Consider the following 25,203-nt stretch of genomic DNA (forward strand, 5'->3'; position numbering starts at 1 on the left):
ATGAACACCTCCCAGTCAGCGATACACACAGGGAATGCCCCTCACGTCCTCGCAGGCTGTATATATGAGCGAGCGTTACCCACGCCTGCGAGATCATCTTGTGTGGCCCACTTGAAAGCGTGCGCGCAGGGATGGAAATTCTCTCATGGTACTTGAGATAATTATTCATTAAAAAGTTGAGATTATTAATACCCTCATGTTGCATATCATAAATTTGCAGAAAAATATGCTCATTCCAACTATTATTTCCAAATCTCTCTATTCCTCTTGTGGGCAGAAATATCTAATAATTTTTGTTTCCCTCCAAGCTGAACTTCCCCGCGCTTTCTCATGAAGTTGCTAGCGTGTAACGCTATGAGCTAAGTGGTTCGCTTGGGTTCATAAATTTTAATGTTCATGCTGGGAACTTCATCTCGCTACTGTCGCTCAGCTCTCTTGAAAAGTGCGCAATGTTGCGTACTATTGCACAATAAAATACAATCTAATGTCCTTCCTTTGTGGTCTCACCTGCATATCATAATTATCAGCATATCATCGTTCTTTGACCATGAACGGAACGGTTCAGTAGTATGCCTGCATTTAACCTGGAGATCCCAAATTTAATTCTAGTTTGTAGGCTTGAAATAGTTCATTCAGCCTTGTGAGACAGACTGAGGACCTGACCAATAATAGAGGCAGTGGATCTGGTCATCAAAGCCAAGTAATATGGCAGGATGTCATCACACCAGTGTTGGGGTAGCAGTCACCATGCTGTATGTGGCATGGATTGTGATGTAGCAGAGTTTTAATTAATTTTGTTGGGTAAACACTAAATGTGTCGCCAAATCTTTTACAGCCGACATTGTACGACATGAAATGTCAAACTGTTCCTCACTTTCACAAGCCCATTCATTACCTTTACAGGTTCGAACACTCAATTGTGGGATCCGGAGGCCAGTACTCTAAAACTGAGGGAGCTAGAAAAGTAATTTGATTCAAACTATTAGCTGTAATTGGAAGCAGTGTTAATTATATGTTAATTTTATTTTTATATAATGAAATTTAAAATAAGAACTGTCCTAATTTCTTCCTTATAGCTGTATATTGCATTTATCATTTGGAATTTTGTCCACAATTTTGAAGGGACTAAGGACAATTAGGGGGGCAGAGAATCAAGACAGAAGAATAAAAGTGTGAAAGCTGAAAGAGGGGAAAACTAGGGCAGGATTTGTGGAAATAGTAAAGGAAAACATGCCAGCAGATAAACCAAAAATGGGAGAAGAGGAAAGAGTATTCAAAAACACATTACAAGAAGCAGCACTAGTAGCATGTGAAAGGTTGAGTTTTAAGAGAAGAGGGAAGGAAACCTCATGGTAAAATGATGGAACAAAAGATATGGTGCAGAGAAGAAGAATGGTGCATTTAGGTCATAGTTCCAAAATAGGATGGTGGTAGCTAGCAAGAGAATTCTGCAAGTGAATATGGTATGAACATTATAAATCATCTATATATATAAAAGCAAGTCGGGCTGGAGCGATGTATATATAAATATTTAAAAATGAAAAAAGACGTGAATTAATGAGGCACTTCCAGAAATCTCAGAAATTTGAAACTTGGTACGGGAGAAACTGATGACCCCAGGATCCCTAGAAAAATCGGAAATTCTCAAAATTCCCTGAAGGGGGCACGCTGGGGGGGCTCAAATTTTGGGCTCGGCATAAGAACACAGTCGTATAGTATATCCAAAACGATAACCTATAGGTTTCGTGGGCTTAAAAATTTTCGGGAATTTCCTCATTTTTATCCCCCATCCCCCCCAAATCAAGATGGCGGCACAACCTGCCAGACGAGGTAGACAATTGAAATTTGGTGAAATTATAGCTTTTGGTCCCTATCCGACGGGAAAATTCCAAGATGTTCAAATTTTTCACTTTTTACCCCCAAAGATATCGAAATATGGAGGCAATTTTAATGACTGTGCAACATTCTTTTTGAGCTATTTTTTGCCTAAATGGTAAGTCGTATCTCAAAATGGATGGCACAATGTCCCTTCAATTCGGAGTGACTACAACTTTGGTCCTGTGACATTTTGTCGTATCTCTCTCCCTTACACGTTAAATTTGGCCGCATTTCTGGATTGTTCGTAAATTTGTTGATTTTTACAAGTATATTTCATTGTTTGACACACTTATAAGAATGATAGGATCATCATGTTGGGTGTGCACATTGGCACGATTAAGGGACATATGTGTACCAAATTTCATGATTCTAGCTTATACATAAGTAGGCTAAAAGTAATGTAAAATGTTAAAAATGCACCCAAATTTCACCCTATTCAAAATTTGATCTCAATTTACCCCCTTAATATGGGAGATACGAGGATATGGTTTAGAAACAAACATGTAGAGTGATAAATGAGGTGTCTGATGGCGCAAACAGTTTCTTAATATCATAAACCGTTTAGGAGATATGAATCTCGAAGTGGAAGTCTGCACCTTTCAACGTGCTCATGCTTATCAGTCATCTATATATATAAAAGCAAGTCGGGCTGGAGCGATGTATATATAAATATTTAAAAATGAAAAAAGACGTGAATTAATGAGGCACTTCCAGAAATCTCAGAAATTTGAAACTTGGTACGGGAGAAGCTGATGACCCCAAGATATGGCCAGAAAGTTTGTCTTATCGTACAATCCGTTTTTCGATTTGATGTACCGTTTAGCAGCAGTTATTCTGTAAATGATGGTTAACATCCTTATACTTCCTTATATTTTTTCATTGACGTCGATTTGTAGCAATCTAGAAAGGGTTTGTCTGCCATTGGTATTAAATACATTGCAAATCGATAGTGACTGTCAGAAGGAGGGCTTCTGCTATTGTTTTCAGTCCTCCCCACATCGACTTTGACAGCCAATAAGAATGGGGTCGTCCTCCATCTCTTGTGCACTATTTTAATGCATAATTCCCTTCTCGATTCGACTAGCAGAACTCTAGGGGGCGTGTCTTCCATTATAAATAAATTGACCCATCTAAAATGTGACTGACGATAGGCATTGTGGCCTGCTATTATAATGGAATCTCACCCACTCGGTGTGACTGGCAGGAAGCTGACTGGCATTAGAAAATGTGTCTGCCATTATAAAGATAAGAACGCAACTCACTTTTGACTGGCAGTAAGGAAGGTCCTTGCAAATATAATAAAAGTTCCTCAACTGTAATCTATCTGAAAGTAGGAATTGGGGTCTGCCATTGTAATGAAACCTCCCCAAATTGATTTTGGCCGCGCACTAGGCAATGGGGTCTGCCGTTAAATGAAAATTACCTTCTTCGTTGTGAATTGCAGTAAACAAGTGGACTTGCCGTTATCATCGCAATTCCGCAAATCACACTTTCATTGGAAACAACGTCTGTGGATTTCACAATACTAATTCTCGGATAAAGCCAAGACAAACCCAATTTAAAAATGTTATTCACTTCATGTGCACTAATTTACTTTGATATTCGTATATAATGAAGAGTACCGTTGCGAAGCACAGGTACATTTGCTAGTATATAACTGAAATTAATTAGCCATTTTTTTTTTTTTTTTTTTTTTTTTTGTCCCCGAGGTAGTGGATTGATTCCAGCGGAGTCGATGGTTTTTCAGGGTATCAAAATGCAACTTCTTATGTGGGACAAAATTCCAAAACTGCAGTGTCTATAAAATGCATTGAAGGGATGTAAAATACATAACATTACTGTCATGTTATGAAATTAAGATAAAAGCAATGGAAGTTCAAGTTCGAAGTGAAAGGGAGAAACCTATTTTTGTATATGTATTTTAAATAGTTCGTGATGTGGGTTACTGTAGTCACATCCTAGATTGTGAATCATGGGCAATGGTAAGAGGATGCTAAGAGTCTGACACCATTTGCTATGGAATGAGAGTGAGCATCTTGGACATATTCTGAGTCATGACCCTCCTTATGCTGAGGCAGCTAGTGCTATACAATCCACCGGTGGTCCTTAACCCATTAGAGGAGAAGTCTTCACTGGGACTGTGTAGGTTGGGTAGCAGTCTGCTTCATAGAATTTTCACCGAGCAGCTCAGAATATTGTAAGCAAGTCTTGGACCTATGGGAGTAGGAGTTCCACTCCCATTTGACAGGCGAGGGACTCCTTCAACACAACTTGAAAAAAAAAAAAAAAAAAAAAAAAAAAAAAAACACCCAAGCGGATTCTGATGGTGAGCTATCAATATTAATGGGGCTTATGGAAGAAAAAAAAGAACTGGTTGAGTCAGTAAAGTGTATGCATCTGGATGTGTTAGGAGTTAATAATAATAATAATAATAATGGCATGTGGCCTCCGGAGAGGTCTGGTGCAGGTCTTCCGAGTTGACACCGTATAGGCGACCTGCACGTCTGAAAAAGAGAGGAAAAGAAAGAAGTGCCTTAGACATCTTTCACAAGAGGAAATTTCTTATGGCTCCATACAAAAATGCCACTAAATTATAAAAGTTGTTAAACAACAAACTTCTTAAAATAGTTCATGATACTGTTGTATAACTGCATCACTGCTGCTGAACTCTGTTAATACATGAAGACAGCTGTTGTACTAAGTGATAGGAGAAACACTGCACAACTTCTTGGTAGTTCAAATACTTGCTGTATGTGAGGATATCACAATACTGGAAGTCATAAACAGTACTTGCATATCTTTTAATGTTTTATTTAAACGGTGAGCCAAGTTCCTCCTCCCACTTTGGTTGTTATATTTTGTTTCTTCATTGTTTTTGTATTCCTTGTTAATTTAACATTTCTGTAACTTTAATAAAAATGCCTCTCCTGAAAGGTTTAATATGGGTTTTTGCCCTCCACATTATAATACTGGTTGAGTGTTTTGTGTGTTCATGAATGTTCTTGGTATGTTGAACAGAGATCTCAAGTCCTGGGTAACAAGATTGAGATGGAAATAACTACACTCGTGGAGCAGAACCCAACTCTGCTCAGGCTGGGATTGCATTTAGAATACAACGATGCTCGCCATCGCATCGCCTCTCACCTGCAGCGAAATATCGACAGGAGTGAGTTTTTTTCCTCTCTCTCTATTCACATTTGTTTGATGCCACAAGTAAGATTTATAAAACCATTCATCAGCGGTGAGTTTGGAGTGTGTGTATAAGGAGAGGAAAAGAAGAGGACAAAGTTAAATTTTGAAAAGTTTGAGAGGACGACGTTAATGAGTTGCATATTTCCCTACTATCTTGTGCATATCTCATTTCAGGAAACCATTTAAATTATCATTCTCAGAGTTACAGGGTTGCTAGAAAACAATCACTAAATTCTTTTGTGACTTCTATGCCTGCTTTGATGCAAGCAAACGAGTTGTTGAGGATGTAGGTCTAGTGGTGCTGAAGGGTTATCTTCAGATGTTAATAAATCATTTGTGTACTTTAGTAGACTACTTAAACCACACTGTAAGTTTTTTTAACTTCAATCATGCATTTTAATGAAGACTTTTTGGTGTGATATGCTTGGTTGTAATGGCAGCCAAAAGTTGGGAAGTAATTAAATTAAACCAAAAAATGTTTGTACGCTCATTATATTTGTGTAATTGACTAGACACTGTGATATGATGGGAAGAAGATTCCTGTTACTTATGGCCATTTGCCATGTGATTGATCTTTGTACACTTGAGAGTAGAGAAACTAGCTTGTTGTTTTTGCTATTATAGCATTACTTAAGGCATTTCTGTCATGTCTACTGGATTTATGACCTCTGTATTTTGCAGGGATTGAATTTTAGTAAACTATGAACAGATTCCCATAACCTCGATGAACTATGGATGAACACACAAAATATATTGTGGGATTTTTAATGTGCCAAACAGACGTGTGATCATGGATGCACATAAAGTTTCTGAAAACATACCACTAATACTGTGGCTCTGCATCAGCAGTGTTGTCTTTTACTTAAAAGTTCAAGTCCTTTATTTTCCTGAAGGGCATCCTAATGAGGAACAACCTTCATAGACCTAGTGATGAACCTTGTGTTCCAATGTTGAGACCAAAAATATTGGTAGTCATTGGTTGAGAGCATGATCTATATTAACCTGCTGTGCACTTCTAGGATTTGATACATATCCGTGGATCATGAAACATCATTCAGCAGCAATTGAAAGAAGCTGGATTACCTGTTTGCTTGGCTATTCAGAAAGATAAACTATCTGACAACTTGCTTGACTTATCATTCTTGCCATTTCCAGCTATTTTCTGCATTTTTTTCATTCAACTTTTCCACTTCTATGTTTTTTCTTCTCATTTGGTCTCCTTATTTATGTTGGCTATATTCAGTATTTCTTTCTGCTTGAAGTTTTGTGCATAATTTTCTTATTTTTATTTCTCTCTTAAATGGTTTTTTGTCACCATTGTCAATTCCATGCCCTGCTTTTACTCTCCTCATGGTATCATCTGTTGTAATTATAAGCCATAATGTTGACATTACACTTCCATAATATGGTTTCAATTCAAATGTCCTATTTTTCCCACTTCTGTCTTGGCACAACTTCTACAATTGAAATGCAGTACTTCCTCAATGTTTATTCTTTCTTTTGTACTACCTCTCTATACTATAGATTCTTACACTTTCATTAAACATCTTCACCTTAATATTCTCCAAGCTTTTATTTTGTCTCGTATTGAAAATGGGCTCGACTGTTGATCTACCTCTGAAACCAAATGGGTCTTTCTGTCTCTCATAAGAAAAATTTTGTTTACACTTGCTGACAGTGCCTGTGAATAACAGGAGTTGTAGAACCAATCTTAGTCATTGCAGCCGAGGACAGTCATACAGAGTAGATTTTCTCACTGGATTTTTCCTCGCATTCATTGGAGGTTACTACTGGATGAAACATTTTGTGAAGTCTTGGCACATCTTCCTCGTAGGTTCAGACAAAGAGCATCACCTATTATGAATTGCAGAGCTCAGATTCAGATAGGCTCAGAGGGTCATAGATGTCCCATGCGGTCTGCCACCGAATCACGTAGAGCTAACAGCAGACAAATAAGCTCTCTCTGTTGATCAATACTGTTGGCCTTTGCATCCCAAGATTACGATTTTAAACCCAGCAGAGGTAGTCTGATTTTTGAAGGTTGAAAAACTGAGGGGAAAAGAAAAAAGGAGCAATTTACGAAGTCTATAATCTTTTACATGTGATGACACAAAGAAATGAAGAATTCACACTGATGAATGGTTATGTCAGTTGCAGAAAGTTTTTTCCTCTTACTCTCTTAAGAACTATAAATCATGAGTTCTCTTCCATATACATTATTTATATTAGTAGTAAGTTACTTGAAATAACTTAGAGGATGTCTTATTATATATGCTCTTGAAATCGTATGGGTAACTCTTCTTCCATCTTCAATTATCGTTAATCAGTAAATGTTTTCCCTTCCCTTTTACTGTTCATGTAACCACTGCCTTATGTTTCAATTTCATAGCGACTCTATAATATCTCTGTGCTGCTTTAAAAAAAATTCTTTTTAGCTCCTCAACTAATGTAATCATTTAAATTTCTGAGGCGTGTATTATTGTGCGTCATGTGTAGTATTCAGTGACAAATAGTTTTGTTGGTGAATAAATAGCATAGTGAATGAATTATGTATAATTTTTGCAGCTAAAGATGTAATAGTTATTTACACAACAGCCACGGAAAATGATCTTTTATGTCACAAATGAGATGTTTACAGAATTTTGAAGTGGGTAACTTATCACTTTAGTGGCTGTTGTGTACAATATTTAATTTCATACTATGACAAGTTTACTTATTTTATATTAAAGGAATTTAATTTTAAATCATTTTGATTCATAGCGATGCAAATCGTCGATGTTTGATGCATGCATTGACTTTTCTTGTTTTGCTGTTCGTGTCTTACTATGAGGTGTGAACATGAAGTTATGTTGTAATAAAACATAAAAATTAATGTTATTTAAAACAACAAACATTCCATTAAGCTACGAGAATCTTAAATGTGGTCCTCTGGGTCTGGATTGATGAAAGTAATACGAACTGTAATATATATACTCTGATATATGTGATATGTATGTGTTGGAAGTGGGTTAACCTATACATTAGTCAGTATTGTGATGGCGGCGGATTACAGATTGAAAGATCTTTTAATGCTGAAGATCCGAGGGGTAGGCTGCGTCACCAATGGGGAAATACTCTGTTGTACCAAAACATCATGTGAAAACACAATTGTCCAGGAAGCCGCATATTCCTTATGATTTACGGTGCTGGTAATCTAGTGAAAATAAAATATTCATTGAATTGGCCTACAAAAGGCGACTTAACCTCACTCTACAGTTGCGCTGGCAGTAGTGTCAGACCTGTATCTCAGATCCTTTCCAACAAACAAATGGTAGAGTAATTGATATGAAATCGGAAGGTTGTGTGTTTGGATCCCACTGATGTCCGGTTGGGCATTTTTGTTCTGTACTTTAACATCTCTTCAGTAGGTACTGAACACAACCTGTTAACTTGAAGTTTATTTCAAATACAATGTGGTCATGAAAATCAAATATTCTTTAATGTTTGTTGTGTTTATTCCATCTTCATTAATTTAGAGAAATTTTCCTCATAATATAGTCCTAGTTTGTCATGTAATCTTGTTTCTTTCATGCAGTTTGTATCTCTTCTAAAGTTCACATATAACTGGATGAAATAAATACCTAACGTAGTGTAGAAGTCAATGCTCCTCTAAGTTATTTCTCTTACTGCTATGAGAATATGTTGAGTAGGTAACTTGTGGCATCTAATGTTTGTGTTTACATTGATGTAACTTAGTTTTATATAATTTAGTGCTTGCAGCAATTTTTTCATTAGAGCAGGACAAAGATCATACCAAAATTTAAAAAAATAGGGTTAGATAATTAACTTTTTTTCTTTTCAGGGAATGGAAGACTTGGAAAGTTCATATTGGAAATAAACTTAAGTTTATTAATAACTTGTTTTTAAATTTCAGGTTTCACCAAGAGCTCCCATCTTGTGCTGTTACAAATGCTGAAATAATTTGTCATTGAACATTTCAAGATTACTTTTCTCGTGTATATACATCCCTCATTTTACTGTGTTTTGCTCATTTTAATCTTGTCTGTAGCTGTAAATATTTCATAACTTTAATTTTGTTGCAAAAATATTGTGCATCTTAGTTTTTTGTAAGATGTGTTCTGTTTTTCTGAAATTACAAAATTTTTGATTTTGAATCTCTGGTTCAGCTGTAGTTGTAATACTGCGTAAACTTCATGTTGGTAGTGATTCTTGTTGTCTTAAAGGACAAAAGAAAAAGATTGTCTGGCCTTCCTAACATAATTAAAAAGAAAACAAGAGACCTAAGCCTTTGAAGAGTGTATCAGCTAAAGGAAGAGAAAGATCATGAAAGGCAGAAAATTGAAGTTCTCTGTACACCTCGCAAACCTAACATTTAAAAGCGCTCTAGCTGTTTTGGCGAGTTTTGGAAATCAGACTGATGAGACCAATGCCACACTGGGGTGAAACACTAGTAATTTTATGTTGACAAAGGCCTAAAAAAGCTTGAATAATTTTATGTATTTGGAATTAGTGAAATTAACATTGAACTCCCTTGTGGGAACTTACTTTTTGAAACCTAATATTTTTAGGGAGCCTCCGTGGCTCAGGCGGCAGCGCGCCGACCTCTCACTGCTGGGTTCCGTGGTTCAAATCCCAGTCACTCCATGTGAGATTTGTGCTGGTAAAAGCGGAGGTGGGACAGGTTTTTCTCCGGGTACTGTGGTTTTCCCTGTCATCTTTCATTTCAGCAACACTCTCCAGTATCATTTTATTTCATCTGTCAGTCATTAATCATTACCCCAGAGGAGTGCAACAGGCTTCGGCAGCCGGCACAATTCCTATCCTTGCCGGTAGATGGGGGTCTCATTCATTCCATTCCTAACCTGGTTGAATGACTGGAAACAGGTTGAGGATTTTCAATATTGTTAGGCTTGTTAAAGAATTATTGTTGTGAGAGGTCAGATTGGTACTGTGGTCCTTACACATGCTTCACGAGTTGTGAGCTCGGGGTGAGGTCATCTCAAGTTCAGTTCAGTACCAAAAATTTAGAATGCTCTGCAACATGGAAGTAGGTTAAGGTTGAAGGAGGGATGCTAGGAGGTAGTTTCATCTTCAGTGTGCAATGCATATGCATATAATTGCCCTTTAATGCTATGGATTGGTAACATTGTTAAATGTGAAATGTTGAAATAATTGGTGTAGTGTCAGTGACTAAATATTGCACTTGTTATATGGTCTCATTAATTCACCACTGCCTGTGGGCTGTGAATATGCCTTACAAGAAACTAGTGAGTTGTTGGAAAAATAAAAGTTTTTAGACTGTTACAGAATAATTGTGAGATAAAATTGAAAATAATGTTTTATTTAAAAAAAATGTAGGTGCTTCAGTACAGGAAGAAATGGTTGTAGTACCACTGTGAAATGGGGGCAAATATATATCTAGAAAAACAGAAGTTGATATAGTTTTATAGTTTTTTAAGGTGATAAATGTATACAAATCAAACAATAATTAAATTAGTTAAATGGCAGATTGAGGAAGATGAGCAATATTAAACAAAACAAAAAATATAAAATTGGATGAAAATAATTAAAAATTTGTTGTACAATAAGTATTCTTTGCAGCTCTCCTGTCCCATAGCAGTTCCAGAAGATGACTCCATACTATGGTGTGATTCCACATTACTGGTCAGAATGTTATTTCACTGGGACACGTTGAGATTATTCTACACTTCGTATTATTATAATGTCCGTCAATGTTACTAAACTGTTTTTATTTTGTCTCAGGAGATCAATTGGTTTGTGATGCTGCCAGTAATGTTCAGTAACTAGTTTATAGTACTAATCAGGTTCAGTTAAATGCTTGAGTTGTTGCCTGCTAGCACAGTGAAACTTAGATGTATTCATTTACGTCATGAGGATGACATAACGTGGATCTGAGTGATATTCTAGTGGCATGTTATAGTGCAGTTTTTTCTAGTGTAAATTAAGAGCATTTGTGTTTCTGATTATTATTGTGAGCACATGAATCCAAGTAGCATGTTATCCATTCAGTTCAGTGATTTTACTAATCTTGGCCACTAGCAGCATTTGCTAGCTGTGTTGGTGCTTGCCTTCTATACCTAAGGTTGCAGAATCAAATACTATAGGCCATCTCTTATCTGATGTCAGGATATCTGACCATACGCCCAGTGTGCCTAAAGGGCTTAACAATGCTCAAATCATTATTGCTGTTCTTCAGGCTGATGTTAATGAAGATGTTATGGACATGAAGATAACTTTACAACAGAAGATAAAGATAAAGGAGGATACAAAAAGATTAGTCACTTTGCAGCTGAGGAAATGTTCAAGGTCGCACTGAAATACATTGAACGGTATCCAGTGGTAACGCCAGTGGATGTGTTGTGGGTACAGAAATGGAGGAAAGGATCCACAAAAATAAGAATGCCTAAATTGAAACAAAAGACCATTGTGGACTTTTTCAAGCAAGTAACAGCTGCCAGTAGTTGGATCATCAATAAGAAAGGACTCTCATTGTGTGAGTGGATACTCAGTCTGAAAATGACAGCAAATTTAGCAGATGTTGGTTCCATCCCTTGACGGTACCCAGTCCAGACATGGCTCTTGGAGATTAAAACCTTAGCGCACATCTTGGGACTCTGTGAACGTGGACCAGATACCACCTTATACAATCTGAAATTGCTGCCGCACTTGGACACTAGGGACAGACAGTGCAAAAAGAAATCAATTGTATTGCTAAAAATGGGTCAGCTGAATGTGAACATCCTGGCATTCAATGTGGATACCAAAATTGGCATCATAGTGGATCCAACAATTCCTTTTGAAGGGGATGTGGTCAGGCAGTGGAGGTGCACGAAGAGAAAAGTGTGATTTATGAGCCCACAGATAATTATTTTAAAGAACATTATTCTTTAATGTTGGATAGCTAAAAGGTGCACAAGGGACTAATACCAGTTTTCTTCAAAGATTTTAGAAAGAATGTTATACCTACATCTTTACGGAATTAAATTGTTATCAATGTATTAAATAATAAAACATTTCTGTAAAAGCTGCCTTGATGGATCAGTGGTAGTGTGTCTGACTAATGTTCCGAACAGTGAAATTTTTAACTTTAATGTTCCGAAGTTCCTGGGTTCGATCCCGGCTGCAGTAGTCTATTATTCAAGGACCATCAAAATTCTTGGCACTCTGTGTCGTGGTTGGCATCTTAAAAGATTCATTCCGCCACAATATTTGTTCCAGTAGGAATATGCTTGTGTTACTAGATAGCAACACAATCGAAATATCACGTAGATAGCACATCTTCAGAAGGCCTGCACCACAGTAGCCGAGACTATACAAATTTTTAGTATTATTATTATTTCTGTAAAGTATTTTTTATACAGTACTCCGCATTTCAGTGTTTTATCGAACACAGTGTAATGACCAGTAAGTCTACCGACATTGTAATCACAGCGTTAGGTCTGGGATTGATTTTAGTTACTGTAAAACTATTTTACATTCCTTTCTGGGTTATAATGAAGGTTCTAATTTGTTCCTTAGATTTATCTGACCATTTTTGTGTACTGACCATGTTCTGCTCCACTGTAGATATTTTTGTTCTAAGTTAGGGTACTGTAAAGTCAATTTGGTACCTGCCCTATTTATGTTTCTTGATTTATGGTTATCAGAGGACATTCTCTGCATGCCTTGAATTTTGTCTTCGACATTCATCAGTCATACAATTTATTGAATAAAATACAGTCTCTATCCGCACAATATGTCAAACTAATTTAGTTCAAAACCAGCTTTAGTAAATCAGCCAGTCTTCAGTGGTTCATATTAAAAATGTTCAGAATATTCTAAAATCCCAACATTGTTGTATCAAGATTTTAACATGTCACTTGAGGAGAATTGTGCTGCAAAACCAAACAGACAGAGAGATACGAGTGAAGGAAGTTAAAATGAAATCTCTTCAATAGAAGATGCTGCTAGAATTACAACATACATTCTTGTGACAGGACTGACTAGGCATATTGCCTCAGCTGTTGCTCAGTTACTTCTGTGCTGCTTGCAAGCAAACTGCACATGACCTTAACATCCTTCAAGGTTGTGAATAAAATATTATCTAAGATTAAGTTTCACTGTGTTTGCACAGTATTGTCATAAGTTCTGTCAAGTAAAATCTAAATGTGCTATAGTATGGTAATTGTGAATTAAGAAACGTGGCAGCACTGTATGTCATCGTCCACAAGGTCACCATTGCAACTCTGCCAGTAACCGGCCTTGCAGTGTGGCCAACAGCAGGCAGCAGTGAAAGATGGAGTTGGGAGTGTATGAGAATCGTATCGCTGTATTGGTGTTCTTTCATTGTGGAAAGCAAGCTAAGGAAATTTTTTATATGCTGAAACCTCGTGATGTAAATGAACAATTTGTGTTTCAAACAATAGCATAGTTTAAACAAACTGGTACAACTGTTGATCACATCAGATTGGGCTGTCTTAGGTGTGAACGCAGAAAAGAGTTGTGAATGTTGTTAATGCAATCCTTTGCATAAACAAACAATTTTGTCTTGTGAAATGAATATATCTCCATGAAATACCGTATTTACTCGCGTATTAGACCCCCTTTTCCCCCACTTTTACAACCAAAAATAGTAAAGGGGGGTCCATTATGCGATAACCTCAAAATTTTGTGCAGCGAACACATGAAATCTAGGCTATAAAGAGCTATAAATTGTACATGTAAACATTCTATACTATTATTTAACGAACTATTTTTGTCAGAAGGTAGTATTTCTAAACGTGAAAAGACAATAAATGGTGAACACGACTTTTAGGCCATGTTAATCGTTACATCTCTGGTGAAGTTGACGTCAGGAAGGGCATACAGCCGTAAAACAGCTACGAAGATTCTTCTCACTTCATACTCGACCCCGCAGAAGAAAGGGATAAGGGTATCATGTTATCATATACAGTGGAACTTCGATTCTCTGTTTTTCGAGGGACCATGAAAATAAAACATACTATGCGGGAAAATAAAATCCGGGAATGCATGAAAAACCATGAACAATTTGGCTAAACATCACAAAAATTAAGTACAGTAGAAGTCCGTTATAGCGAGAATTCATAACAGCGAAAAATTTACTCGCTATAACGGATTGTCATTATATCCGATTTTTGTATAAAATGGAAATTCTAAGTTCCCATGAAGGGAATTAGATTCTTTTCCACCAATAGAGCATATCAAAAATCAGATCAAAAATTAGATGTATGGCTTTTCCGGCGTTTGCTCTATTAACCAGCGTTTCGTCTTAGGTCTGACACTAGACTCTTCAGAGTGGGATGTGTCGGACCTTACCTACTGACGCTGGGGTGTATACAAGTGAACTTATCAGAAGCTTATTTATGAAGCACAGTCTGATAACTGCATACGGGAGATAAAACTCCACAATGGAACCAATGCCCGCCTAGCAATTCCAAATGGAAATTCTAAGTTCCCATGAAGGGAATTAGATTCTTTTCCACCAATAGAGCATATCAAAAAAAAGATCAAAAATTAGGTATGCAGTTATCAGACTGTGCTTCATAAATAAGCTTCTGATAAGTTCACCTGCATACACCCCAGCGTCAGTGGGTAAGGTCTGACACATCCCACTCTGAAGAGTCTAGTGTCAGACCTAAGACGAAACGCTGGTTAATAGAGCAAACGCCAGAAAAGCCATACATCTAATTTTTGATCTGATTTTTGTATAAAAGTCGGAAAACCCTTCATTAAATTCGGTATGAAATGGCAATCAGTTTGTTCAAAACGTGCGTTTCTGCAGATGATATCCCCACTACGGCTTACTTGTTTGTTATTTTTTGTAATCCATACTACGCAAAAGTATATGATTAATTTCATTCTGAAAAAAAATAGTACCGTATTTCTCCGAATCCAAGATGAACCCCACTTTTTTCTTCAAAAAAATTTATATCAGCCTCAAAAAGAAGTCTGTAAAATCATATGAATGCCTTGTTGTGTAGTAGGCCTACGCATTTTTAGACTATTTTTAGATGCCGAAAATTGACTTTCGTCACACTGTATTTCTTTTTTTTTTTTGCAGCTGCACAATTATTCTTTATTTCCGCGGGTTTAAGGACCATTAACTTAACATTGGCATCATAATACTGAAAAGAACTCGTTGAAAATTTTCCGGCAATATCTATTCCGTGCGTCTCTACAATAAAACGATCCATCAGGAAATTATTCTTGCTGTCTATAAAACTGTTACTTTTACGCAGCGTCAGATATAATCGGCTACCGCTACACGCACGTCTCGCTTGTCGGGGCTCGGCCAAATTCAGCGGCTAGTGATGTATAGGCCTAATCGTGAACGTTGAAAGTCAACGAACGAATTTATTGCGCCATGGTATGGCCATTCCGCCTTTGCGTTTTTCGTGCACATATCTCACAATTTCATCTTCGACTTCTTTAAAGCGTCCTTGTTGCGGATCACTGAATGCATTTTTTGTGCAGTACCAATTTTTTAGTTCTTTGTCTTCACGCTAACGCCAAATATTAGCTTTAGTTAGGCCTACGCCGTATTTTCTTGCGGCTGGACAATTATTCTACATTTCTGAATGTTTAATAAACATTAACTGAAAATTGGCAACATAATATCGACTAGAACCCGTTGAAAATTTGCCAGCAATACCTTTTCCACGTATCTTTACAATACGACTATCCATCATGAAAATATTCCTGCTGTCTATAAACTTTAATTTTACTAAGCGTCAAGTACAATAGACGCGTTATGACTCTGCTGCTGAGTAGCCATGGCTTTTCTAAGAATTCGAATGGACGCATGTTTTGATGCAATTCTGCAGATTTGAGAAACGCACAGGCACTCTACAACCGGTTGTCCCGGCTAGCGATGTGTAATAAAGAGGCGGTCGTTTATTGTCAGCGAGTTCTGTGCGCGTGTAAAAAGAAGCAGCGTGGTTACCGCGGTAGTTGCCAGCGGTACCGTATCCATTACCTTACTGTTAGGCCGCGAATGCAACAACCCTTGAGTTTTCGCATGAGATTCTGAAAAGCAAAAAAAAATTTGATTCGGAGAAATACGTTATCGCTGTAGAGATTTCTGTGGCAAACACCTCAGCTTTCTTCTTCAAACAGCGTCACCTAACTTAAATGTATATGTAGCCTATCATGAAAACATATTTGAAACGCATGTAGAGAAATAACCTCCTCGCGAAAAATGTACATGTAAATAGCCGTAACTAGACGCGAGAAGATATGAAATATCCTCTGAAATCAGTGATATACTCTGCCATATCTTGAGGTGTATCCCATTCTTACTTAATTGCAGTATTTAGCCTCAAAATTAAGCGGTCGTTTAGTTGGCCTTAATTTTTAACGAGTTAACCGTTATCGGACACGTTTTTTACGCATTTATTACGAAAATATGTTCTCTTTCCTTTTGAATTTTCTTTACGGAACAGCTGTCGATGGGTATTACTAATTGACTCCGACATCGCCTTCAAATGTCGACGAGAGAAATCGCTAGTGCACATGGCAAGGAAACGATGCCGAAGGTAATCGTCGCATGCAATATCATTGCTGGGGTGCATAAATATCGGTAACGGAAAAAATAGCGTGCACTTAATCGCTCGTAATAACGGATGCGCCAGTGATAGGGTTCTCGCTGTAACCGAAGGACGATACACAGTTTAATATAGGAATTTTGAAGGGACAGAAAAAAGTCGTCACTATATCGGAGTTCTCGTTATATGCCATACTCGCTATAGTGGACTTCTACTGTATGTATAATTATTATCTTACAAAAACTCCTAAATCAAACCAGACTACAGCCCCAATGGGACTTTGCCTGCCAAGCGACCACTGCTCAGCCCGAAGGCCTGCAGATTACGAGGTGACGCGTGGTCTGTGTGACAAATCCTCTCGGCTGATATTTTGGCTCTCTAGATCGGGGTCGCCATCTCACCATTAGACAGCTCCTCAATTAAAGGTAATCATGTAGGCTGAGTGAACCTGGAACCAGACTTATATCCAGGTAAAACTGCCTGACCTGGTTGGAATTGAACCTGGGCCCTCTGGATGAGAGGCAGGCACGTTAGACCGTGAAACCGCATTAATTACCGGTACGAAAGTTCAAAATCTCGATGTTTTATATTCAATTTTACAGGGGAATCTTCATCAGTTTCCCGTGAAAACTTCTTTCAGTTCAGGAACTTTGATTAGCCAAAGTCTTCTAAAAATCTAATAACGCCAAGCCACACGACAATCGACCACAAGTAGTTTTTAATTCTCTCATCTAATAAAATAAAGCACGTTGGATACAAAAGCACCCAACATGATGGCAAAATCCCTTCTATTCTTAATCTTTCATTGTAATTTGATCTCTGGTATACTGTTTGTAGGCAGTTTCTGGAAATCTTGTACCACGTAAATTAGGCCTACATTGACTTTTAAAAGTTATGTTGAACTCGAAAACATGGTTTTGAATGTAAGTAATCGATTCTCAAAAGTTCTCAAATGCATTATATTCAATTGTGCACATCACTAATCCAATCAAATTGAAATGATAAAAGAAATATCATCGAAACTTCAGAAATTACGGTTGTTCGTGACCTTGAGGTCATCTGGAAAGCTCGCTCGCTGCACATGTCAGTACGAGTTGGAAATGATACAAACCATTTAAATGTAACGTGCGCAAATAAAATGACTGCAGTTTATGGTATTTTAAACATGAAAACGTAAAATTCCCAGTCTTACATTAGGACCTAAACAGTAATAGGCAATCCCAAGACCTCCCATGGCTTTCTTTTTTGATGTAAGGTGCAACATCTATTCTGGTCTTGCTAACATAATCGTGTACGATAATATTAAAATACTAAATTTGTGTTAAGGAGCAGTTTAGATTCCTGCCTGAAAGCACTTACTTTAAAATCCTTTCTGTCAATGTTGAACGTGGCAGCTATCTCGCGAGCTTTGTTCTGAATCATTTCATAAGAGACAGCACAACCATCATTCCGAAGTTCATTGACATTGACATAAGCAATTACACCATTATCAATTTTGGGATATTTCCCTGCTTTAGGCCTGCAGAAAGATTTGGAGCTTGCCTTTGCAGTCATGAGTTTATCTTTTTGTCTCCGCTATTACCGTATTGAATTAGGATCAACGGAGAAATCTCTTCCTGCAGCTTTCACTCCGTTTGTATCGAAAAGGAAAATGTTAAGGATTCCTTGGACAGCTCATCGCACGAACACATCAGTCCTGAACCAACTTCAGATAAAAGTTCATCTATCGTGTAAGGTCTCTCAACGAATTGTACGCTACTTTGGACATATAATGTGCCGAGATGGTAGTCTACAAAAGCTGATTGTTGAGGGCAAAGTCCAGGGAACCAGACAACGAGGACAAATACCAACGCGATGGATTGACATGGTGAACGGCCCCCTACAGTGTTCTCTCAGAGTAACCACATTGAAAGCTTTAGATAGGGAAGAATGGCGGAGTATGGTTCATCGGCTAGAGGGCTGAATAGTATGATAGTCACGACGCCTCAGTCATGAGGCAAAACGAAGAAGAAGAAGAAGATAACACATTTAATTTAAATTTTGCCATGTAGTTTGAATATTTCAGCAGTATGACGACTTGTAACAAACTGACCTAGAAACACGTCTGCAAGTTCACTGTTCATATTTACGGTATGTTGTGACAATGGAAACATTTTAATGTCAAGTACCGCTGTAGTCATTGTCCATTATCAAGTCATTTGAAGGCCGCTCCAGTAAGAACAGACGGGGAAAGGGAATTATGCGCTATATTAATAAAATCATTTTTAATGATGAAAAATCATAGGAGAGGGAAATATGCGAGTGGGGAGTTTATGCGATAGTAAAGTAAGTAAATTCGTGTCCTCATCCCGAGGTGGTGCAGCTCTTTTCAGGCACACCCCCATTGGAGGTGAGCTGCATGTACCATATCAACCACATACCAGCCCTCCTGCCAGTTTTAAATTTCTGGCAGTACCGGAAATCGAACCCGGGCCCCCGAGGACGGCAGCTAATAACACTAAACGTTACGCTACAGAGGCGGGCAGTTTATGCGATAAAATATGGTAACTGGAAACATTCTTTTGATAACTGCGGCTGTTCAGGATTTACATAAACAGCTGTCCATGAGATAAGACAGACCACATTGTTTAGGTTAGGTATATTATCACCCTGATAGTGCCAAAAGTTCCTTGACGGAAAGAATAAAAATAAATAACAGGAAAATATACCGCATTTATGGATATCTACAGGTGTGATGGTAATGCGTTTTATTATCATAATGTTTAATTTCGTATGTTCGTTGTCTCTTTTTTTTTTAACGTATACCCTAGTATGTTTTGTTTGGCGTCTCCGAAAATCATTGTATAGATAAGAAATGTGTTTTTCCACCATTCAATACACAATTTATTTTAATAGATTAAGCTAGTACCGGTTTCGGCTCTTTAACGGCCATAATCAGCTAGTACATGTTTTGTTTTAGCCATTAGACAATACACAAGTTGTTATTGTATTAGGCATCCGGATGTCTAATGGGGGATGGAATAATAGCATATAATTAAAATATCAGTGGTCATGGTTAAAAAGTTATAAATAGAGCATGAGTATGTAAAACATATTAAAAACACACAGGTCACAATATATAACATTTAAAAAGTTTCAACACATTAAAATTGTACGTATAGGTAGACACTTGTTAAAATTTTCAATTTATGTTATATGGATTCCATTCTTCTGTCCTCTGTGCAGATCCTTCTAAGTAATGTTGATTTTAGTTGCGTAGGGTAATCTTCGAGGACATTTTGAAACTAGTGTACGTCTTGTTGATGTGGGCCTTTGTCATGATGAAATTTCGTTATGTTATATATCCCAACTTGTGATATACTATGGCAAGTTTCAATACAGCAAACAGCAGGTCTCGAGCATGTATTTAGAAGTAGTCGGTGGTAACACTTCTCTCGTCTATGTTTGTTCTTATAGTCTGTAAAGATAAAGTGATATAAGTATGCCGGTAGTGTGTGCATGAAGGAATGCCTAGTGTGTGTATGGAAAGAGTACTTACTATAGTTGTTGTGGAAGTCTTGTGCTGATGTGTTTGAAGGCTTGTTGTGTTCTACTGCGAGTGAGTCTGGGGCTCATATTAGCTGTGGAGGGGAATGTAGGTGGAGGGGAAGAAGGAGTGACAAAGCCATTCCGATATTAAAGAATGATTATCTCAAAATAGTAAACACACGCTCTAACAAACCAACGAATCACAAGCCTGACCCCGCCCCTACTTCTCCAACGGCCACTCCACACTACCGGCATACTTATATCACTTTATCTTTACAGACTATAAGAACAAACATAGACGAGAGAAGTGTTACCACCGACTACTTCTAAATACATGCTCGAGACCTGCTGTTTGCTGTATTGAAACTTGCCATAGTATATCACAAGTTGGGATATATAACATAACGAAATTTCATCATGACAAAGGCCCACATCAACAAGACATACACTAGTTTCAAAATGTCCTCGAAGATTACCCTACGCAACTAAAATCAACATTACTTAGAAGGATCTGCACAGAGGACAGAAGAATGGAATCCATATAACATAAATTGAAAATTTTAACAAGTGTCTACCTATACGTACAATTTTAATGTGTTGAAACTTTTTAAATGTTATATATTGTGACCTGTGTGTTTTTAATATGTTTTACATACTCATGCTCTATTTATAACTTTTTAACCATGACCACTGATATTTTAATTATATGCTATTATTCCATCCCCCATTAGACATCCGGATGCCTAATACAATAACAACTTGTGTATTGTCTAATGGCTAAAACAAAACATGTACTAGCTGATGATGGCCGTTAAAGAGCCGAAACCGGTACTAGCTTAATCTATTAAAATAAATTGTGTATTGAATGGTGGAAAAACACATTTCTTATCTATACTTTGAGTCTGTCAATACGGAAAATGAAATTTATAAATAATAATCCGAAAATCATTGGCAAGTAAAACAATCGTTTTAATTGGATAGCTTTTATCACATTTGAAACGTACTTCTCTCCAAAAATATACCTATATTGGCCCGAGTTACGAGATATTAAATGACCACTTTGTTAATGATCTCGTCTGCTGTATAAATAGCAACAACCGCAAATATTTCTCAACTAAGGTAAACTCGTTTCCTCATCCCGAGGTGGTAAGCTCTTTTTAGACACACCCCCAGTGGAGGGGAGTTACATGTACTGCTTTTACTGCATATCAATCTTCCTGCCATTCGTAAATCTCTGGCAGTACAGTACTGGGAATCGAAGTCAGACTCCCGAGAACAGCAACTAATTGTGCTAACCATTACACTGGTGGACATTATTAACTACAAAACACAGACATATAGCACGACCGATGCATGCTTGCAATGCGCGGGTCGGACACAAAACTAGGCCTATTCACCTATTTGTGCGACGTCATCAGAGCTGCAGTAGATCTACGCTACGCAGGCAGACATTTCTTGACTACAAAACACAGATGTACCGCATGGACTTGACGCGTTTTCATTGCGTAGGTTGTACGGATGAAATTATTCACAAATTTGTGCAATGTCATCAGAGCTGCAATAAGACTTGTACCCGCTTAAGCGGAATCGTTGTTTTTCTCTGACAAATTACGTTGGGGGGGGGGCGGTCTTATATGCAAGATTTATTTTTTTTCATTTTCTTCGTCTTGAAAAGCCAGAGAGAGGGGGTCTAATACACGAGTAAATACGGTATGTCATGTATTTTGGTTGGTGCATATAAAATGTACACACGGCATTTACTAACTGAGAAATTAAAGGAGATACACTGGGTTCAATCCCAGGCTTTAACAACATATGGGGAGTGCCAGTATCGTAACATCCTATTCACAGATGAAAAATATTCTCTGTGGAAGAGTCGTTTAACAACCAAAATAATCATGTGTATGCACAATCCTCCAAGGAAGAAAGAGAGAAAGTTCCGTGTGTGCAGTGCGAACATCACCCTGCTTCTTTCATAGTATGGTTGGTGGTTTCCTGGTGGGAAGTATCGGAGGTGCATTTTTGCTAAGGTGGAGCATAGACTTCTGCAGCTGTCTACCAGACAGCGTTGGAACAGGTGATACCACGTATCTGTTTGAAAGGAAATCATGGATTTTTCAGCATGATAGCACACAAAGCAAAAATGATGCAGCAGTGGTTGGCAACCAATGTCCCACGGTTCATCACTGCTGCTAACTAGCCTAGTGGAAATACGGACCTCAATCCAATGGATGGCAGAAGCTCGAGGCGATAGCACGTCAAAAATGGCACCACAATATTGAGGTGTTAACATCGATCACGTCAGCTGTCAAAAACTTGCCACTGGGCACAATTCGTGCAGTTAATGATGAGTGGTCTCGATGTCTTCACTGCTGTGTTACCACACATGGTGATCATTTTGAATAAGAGTATGTTCATTCTGTAACATTTTTTGTGTTTTTTTTTCTTTCTTCAGAATATATGTATATTAATGGGTTTGCATAGTTTTATTTAGTAGTTGAATGCATTGAAAGTACTGACAGAACTTATGGCAGTATTTTGTATATTATCTGTTGTTTTTTTAATGAGAGTAATAATTCTTAAATTTATGTATGTTGACAGATAATGAAGACAGATCTGTGTGCCATCTCTTCCATGTGTATGTTGTTCTCTTTCAGGAAATGTGTCTAGGATTATATATATGTTGACCCCTTTGGTAAATTATTATTATTGTTGTTGTTTTAATCAGCTGTGTATTAAAAGAACGCTAATGCTTCATATTCTTTGTGCAAGATAATCCTTGTTTTCAGCAGTTTTGTGGTGCAGTGTACTTGGAAGATGGTTGCTGATTTCTCACAACAGAAAGAGCTCCATACTACCTACTCTTCTCTAATTCCTTCTAATTATCCAGCTTTCCTTCTATCAATTCGTGCTTTGTCTGCTTTATGTTATATTAAGTGATTCTTGTAGTTAGTGAAACATGACTGTCTGGCTAAATAAACTGAAGCAGTGGCTTGTTTTTTCTCATTTGAAGACTGGGTTAGGGAATTTTCATTGTAATGGTAGGCCCCCTTTCCTTCCATCAGTCACAATCAGGTTGGGGAGTTTTCATTATAATGTCAGACACTCACTCTCCACCTGCCTTTTTACTTCCTCAGAAAGACCGTTTTAGTAGTTTTCCCACCTGAAATGAACATACTTCATTACAATGACGTCAGTAGGAATGGCGCGATTAAATAAAAGCAATGCTTTCATATGAAATACTCAATCAAATAAAAAACCACACAGTTTCTCACTTTTAACGAACAGTACTACGCTGCCGATCAAACAGTCCAAAGTTCTAGAGCTAGAATGACCAACCCGCAGACAGTCCTGATCCGTGAACACACTTCATCTTATTTCGGCCGGGTGGGGGTGTCGAATAGTGGAGACTCCCAGGGCAAAAACTATGCCCTTTTACTAATCTGTTTCCTAGCAGGACACGATGAGGAAAATTTTTCCTCCAAGCCAGAGGGAAAACCCCCTTTCCACTGCTAATTTGGACTACAATGAATGTAGAATTTAATAAAAGTGAAGAGAAAGAAGCTTTTCTTAAGAAAAGGCTCTTTTTAGGGTTGAATTTTGAGTTATTTAGCGAATTGTGGTGCTATAATTTGGAATAGGCGTAAATTGTAATTCTAGACGAGGTCGAACACTACTACTACTACTACTACTACTACTACTACTACTACTGGAGCCTCTGCCTTAAGTATGCACACTGCTCATTCAAACCAGCGCGTCAGAGTAGGGATCTAATAGCTAGAATACAATGATGAACCAATCTGTTATGTACCGGCAGTATCAGAAAATTTATGAACCAGAGGAATGGCATGCTAAAGAAGAAAGTTTTGCAACTCCCCAGCTATTTCCCGCCAATATTCAGTCAGGCTGATATACTCGGTACGCAGCAGTAATCGCATCTATCCGAGTTGAGCGGCAGCATAAGAGACAAAGAACATCACAACAAACAATGGTCAATATAATGTTATTGTTGATCAATGTTATGTGCTTTCAGTATTGTAGGCCTTAACATTTAGTTTTCTTCCGACTCTGAAATACCACTCTTATCATAGTCAGTACGGTAAAAGTTAATAAAACATTAGTGATCGGAAATTGTATTCTCTATAACTTTTGTTATGTAGTACTTTTCGATAGGACCAATAACATAGGTATTTAAAATTTAAATTTTAGGCTCCTTCCCCTAATCTACAATTTTATCCAGGGTGAATAAAATTGTTTATAACTTAGACTGTAGTTTCTTGTTCCCCGACTCAATACACCGACTTTCATTAAATTCTGTTTACCCATTTTCTCGTGGCTCGGCGTTGATATGGACTTGGAAACAAAAATACAAATTCATTAATATCTGTGTTATCAAAGCCAGTACGGCAACAATGTATGAAATAAATGATCGGAAATTTAATTCTATATAACTTTCGTTATGTAGTACAGTATTTATCGATAGGACCACTAATATAAATATTTCAGAATTAAATTTTAGGCCTTCCCCTAAACTACCATTTCATTCAGCGTGAGTAAAATTATGTATAGCCTAGATTGTAGTGGCTCATCCCCCGACTTCACATACCGATTTTCATTAAATCCTCTTCAGCTGTTTTCTCGTGATGCGTGAACATATGTACATACATACATGCATACATACATATATACTGCACCCGTCATGCCGGGCTCAGCTCGGCCGGTGAGCGAAGATCTCCAGGGTGCAGATCGTTCGCTTATCGGCTGTGCGAAAATTTTTAAAGTGCAGGGATAGATAATGAACTAGTGGCAAATGAGAGAAAGCTAAATAGGTTTTAGACATTTATTACAACTACTGCTCTTCATAAATTATACAATAATTAACAAAATCTAGGTATTTTGTTTATATGATTTATCTTCTTTTACGACGTAGTCACATAGATACTTCGTCGGTAAACGAAACAGGAAATGCTTGTATCTGCAAATATAATATTCATATTTTTAGTGAAAAATTAATTAAATAATTAATAATAATTAATTTGAG

At 37.5% G+C, this 25,203-nt stretch overlaps 1 protein-coding gene across 12 annotated transcripts in view; it reads left to right on the forward strand.

Annotated features, from left to right (window-relative positions):
* Positions 1-25,203, forward strand: part of tmod (tropomodulin) — a 547,878-nt gene that overhangs the window by 477,797 nt on the left and 44,878 nt on the right. For all 12 annotated transcript variants that reach the window (XR_010861290.2, XR_010861291.2, XR_010861289.2 and 9 more), the window contains exon 8: positions 4,897-5,044. Coding sequence is in view for 9 of the 12 variants with exons in the window: in XM_067155996.2 (XP_067012097.1) it covers positions 4,897-5,044 (148 nt within the window). In the remaining 3 variants the exon portion in view is untranslated. The remainder of the gene's footprint in view (positions 1-4,896; positions 5,045-25,203) is intronic.

This window comes from Anabrus simplex, chromosome 1, assembly GCF_040414725.1.
Source record: "Anabrus simplex isolate iqAnaSimp1 chromosome 1, ASM4041472v1, whole genome shotgun sequence".
Classification (NCBI taxonomy): Eukaryota; Metazoa; Arthropoda; class Insecta; order Orthoptera; family Tettigoniidae; genus Anabrus; species Anabrus simplex.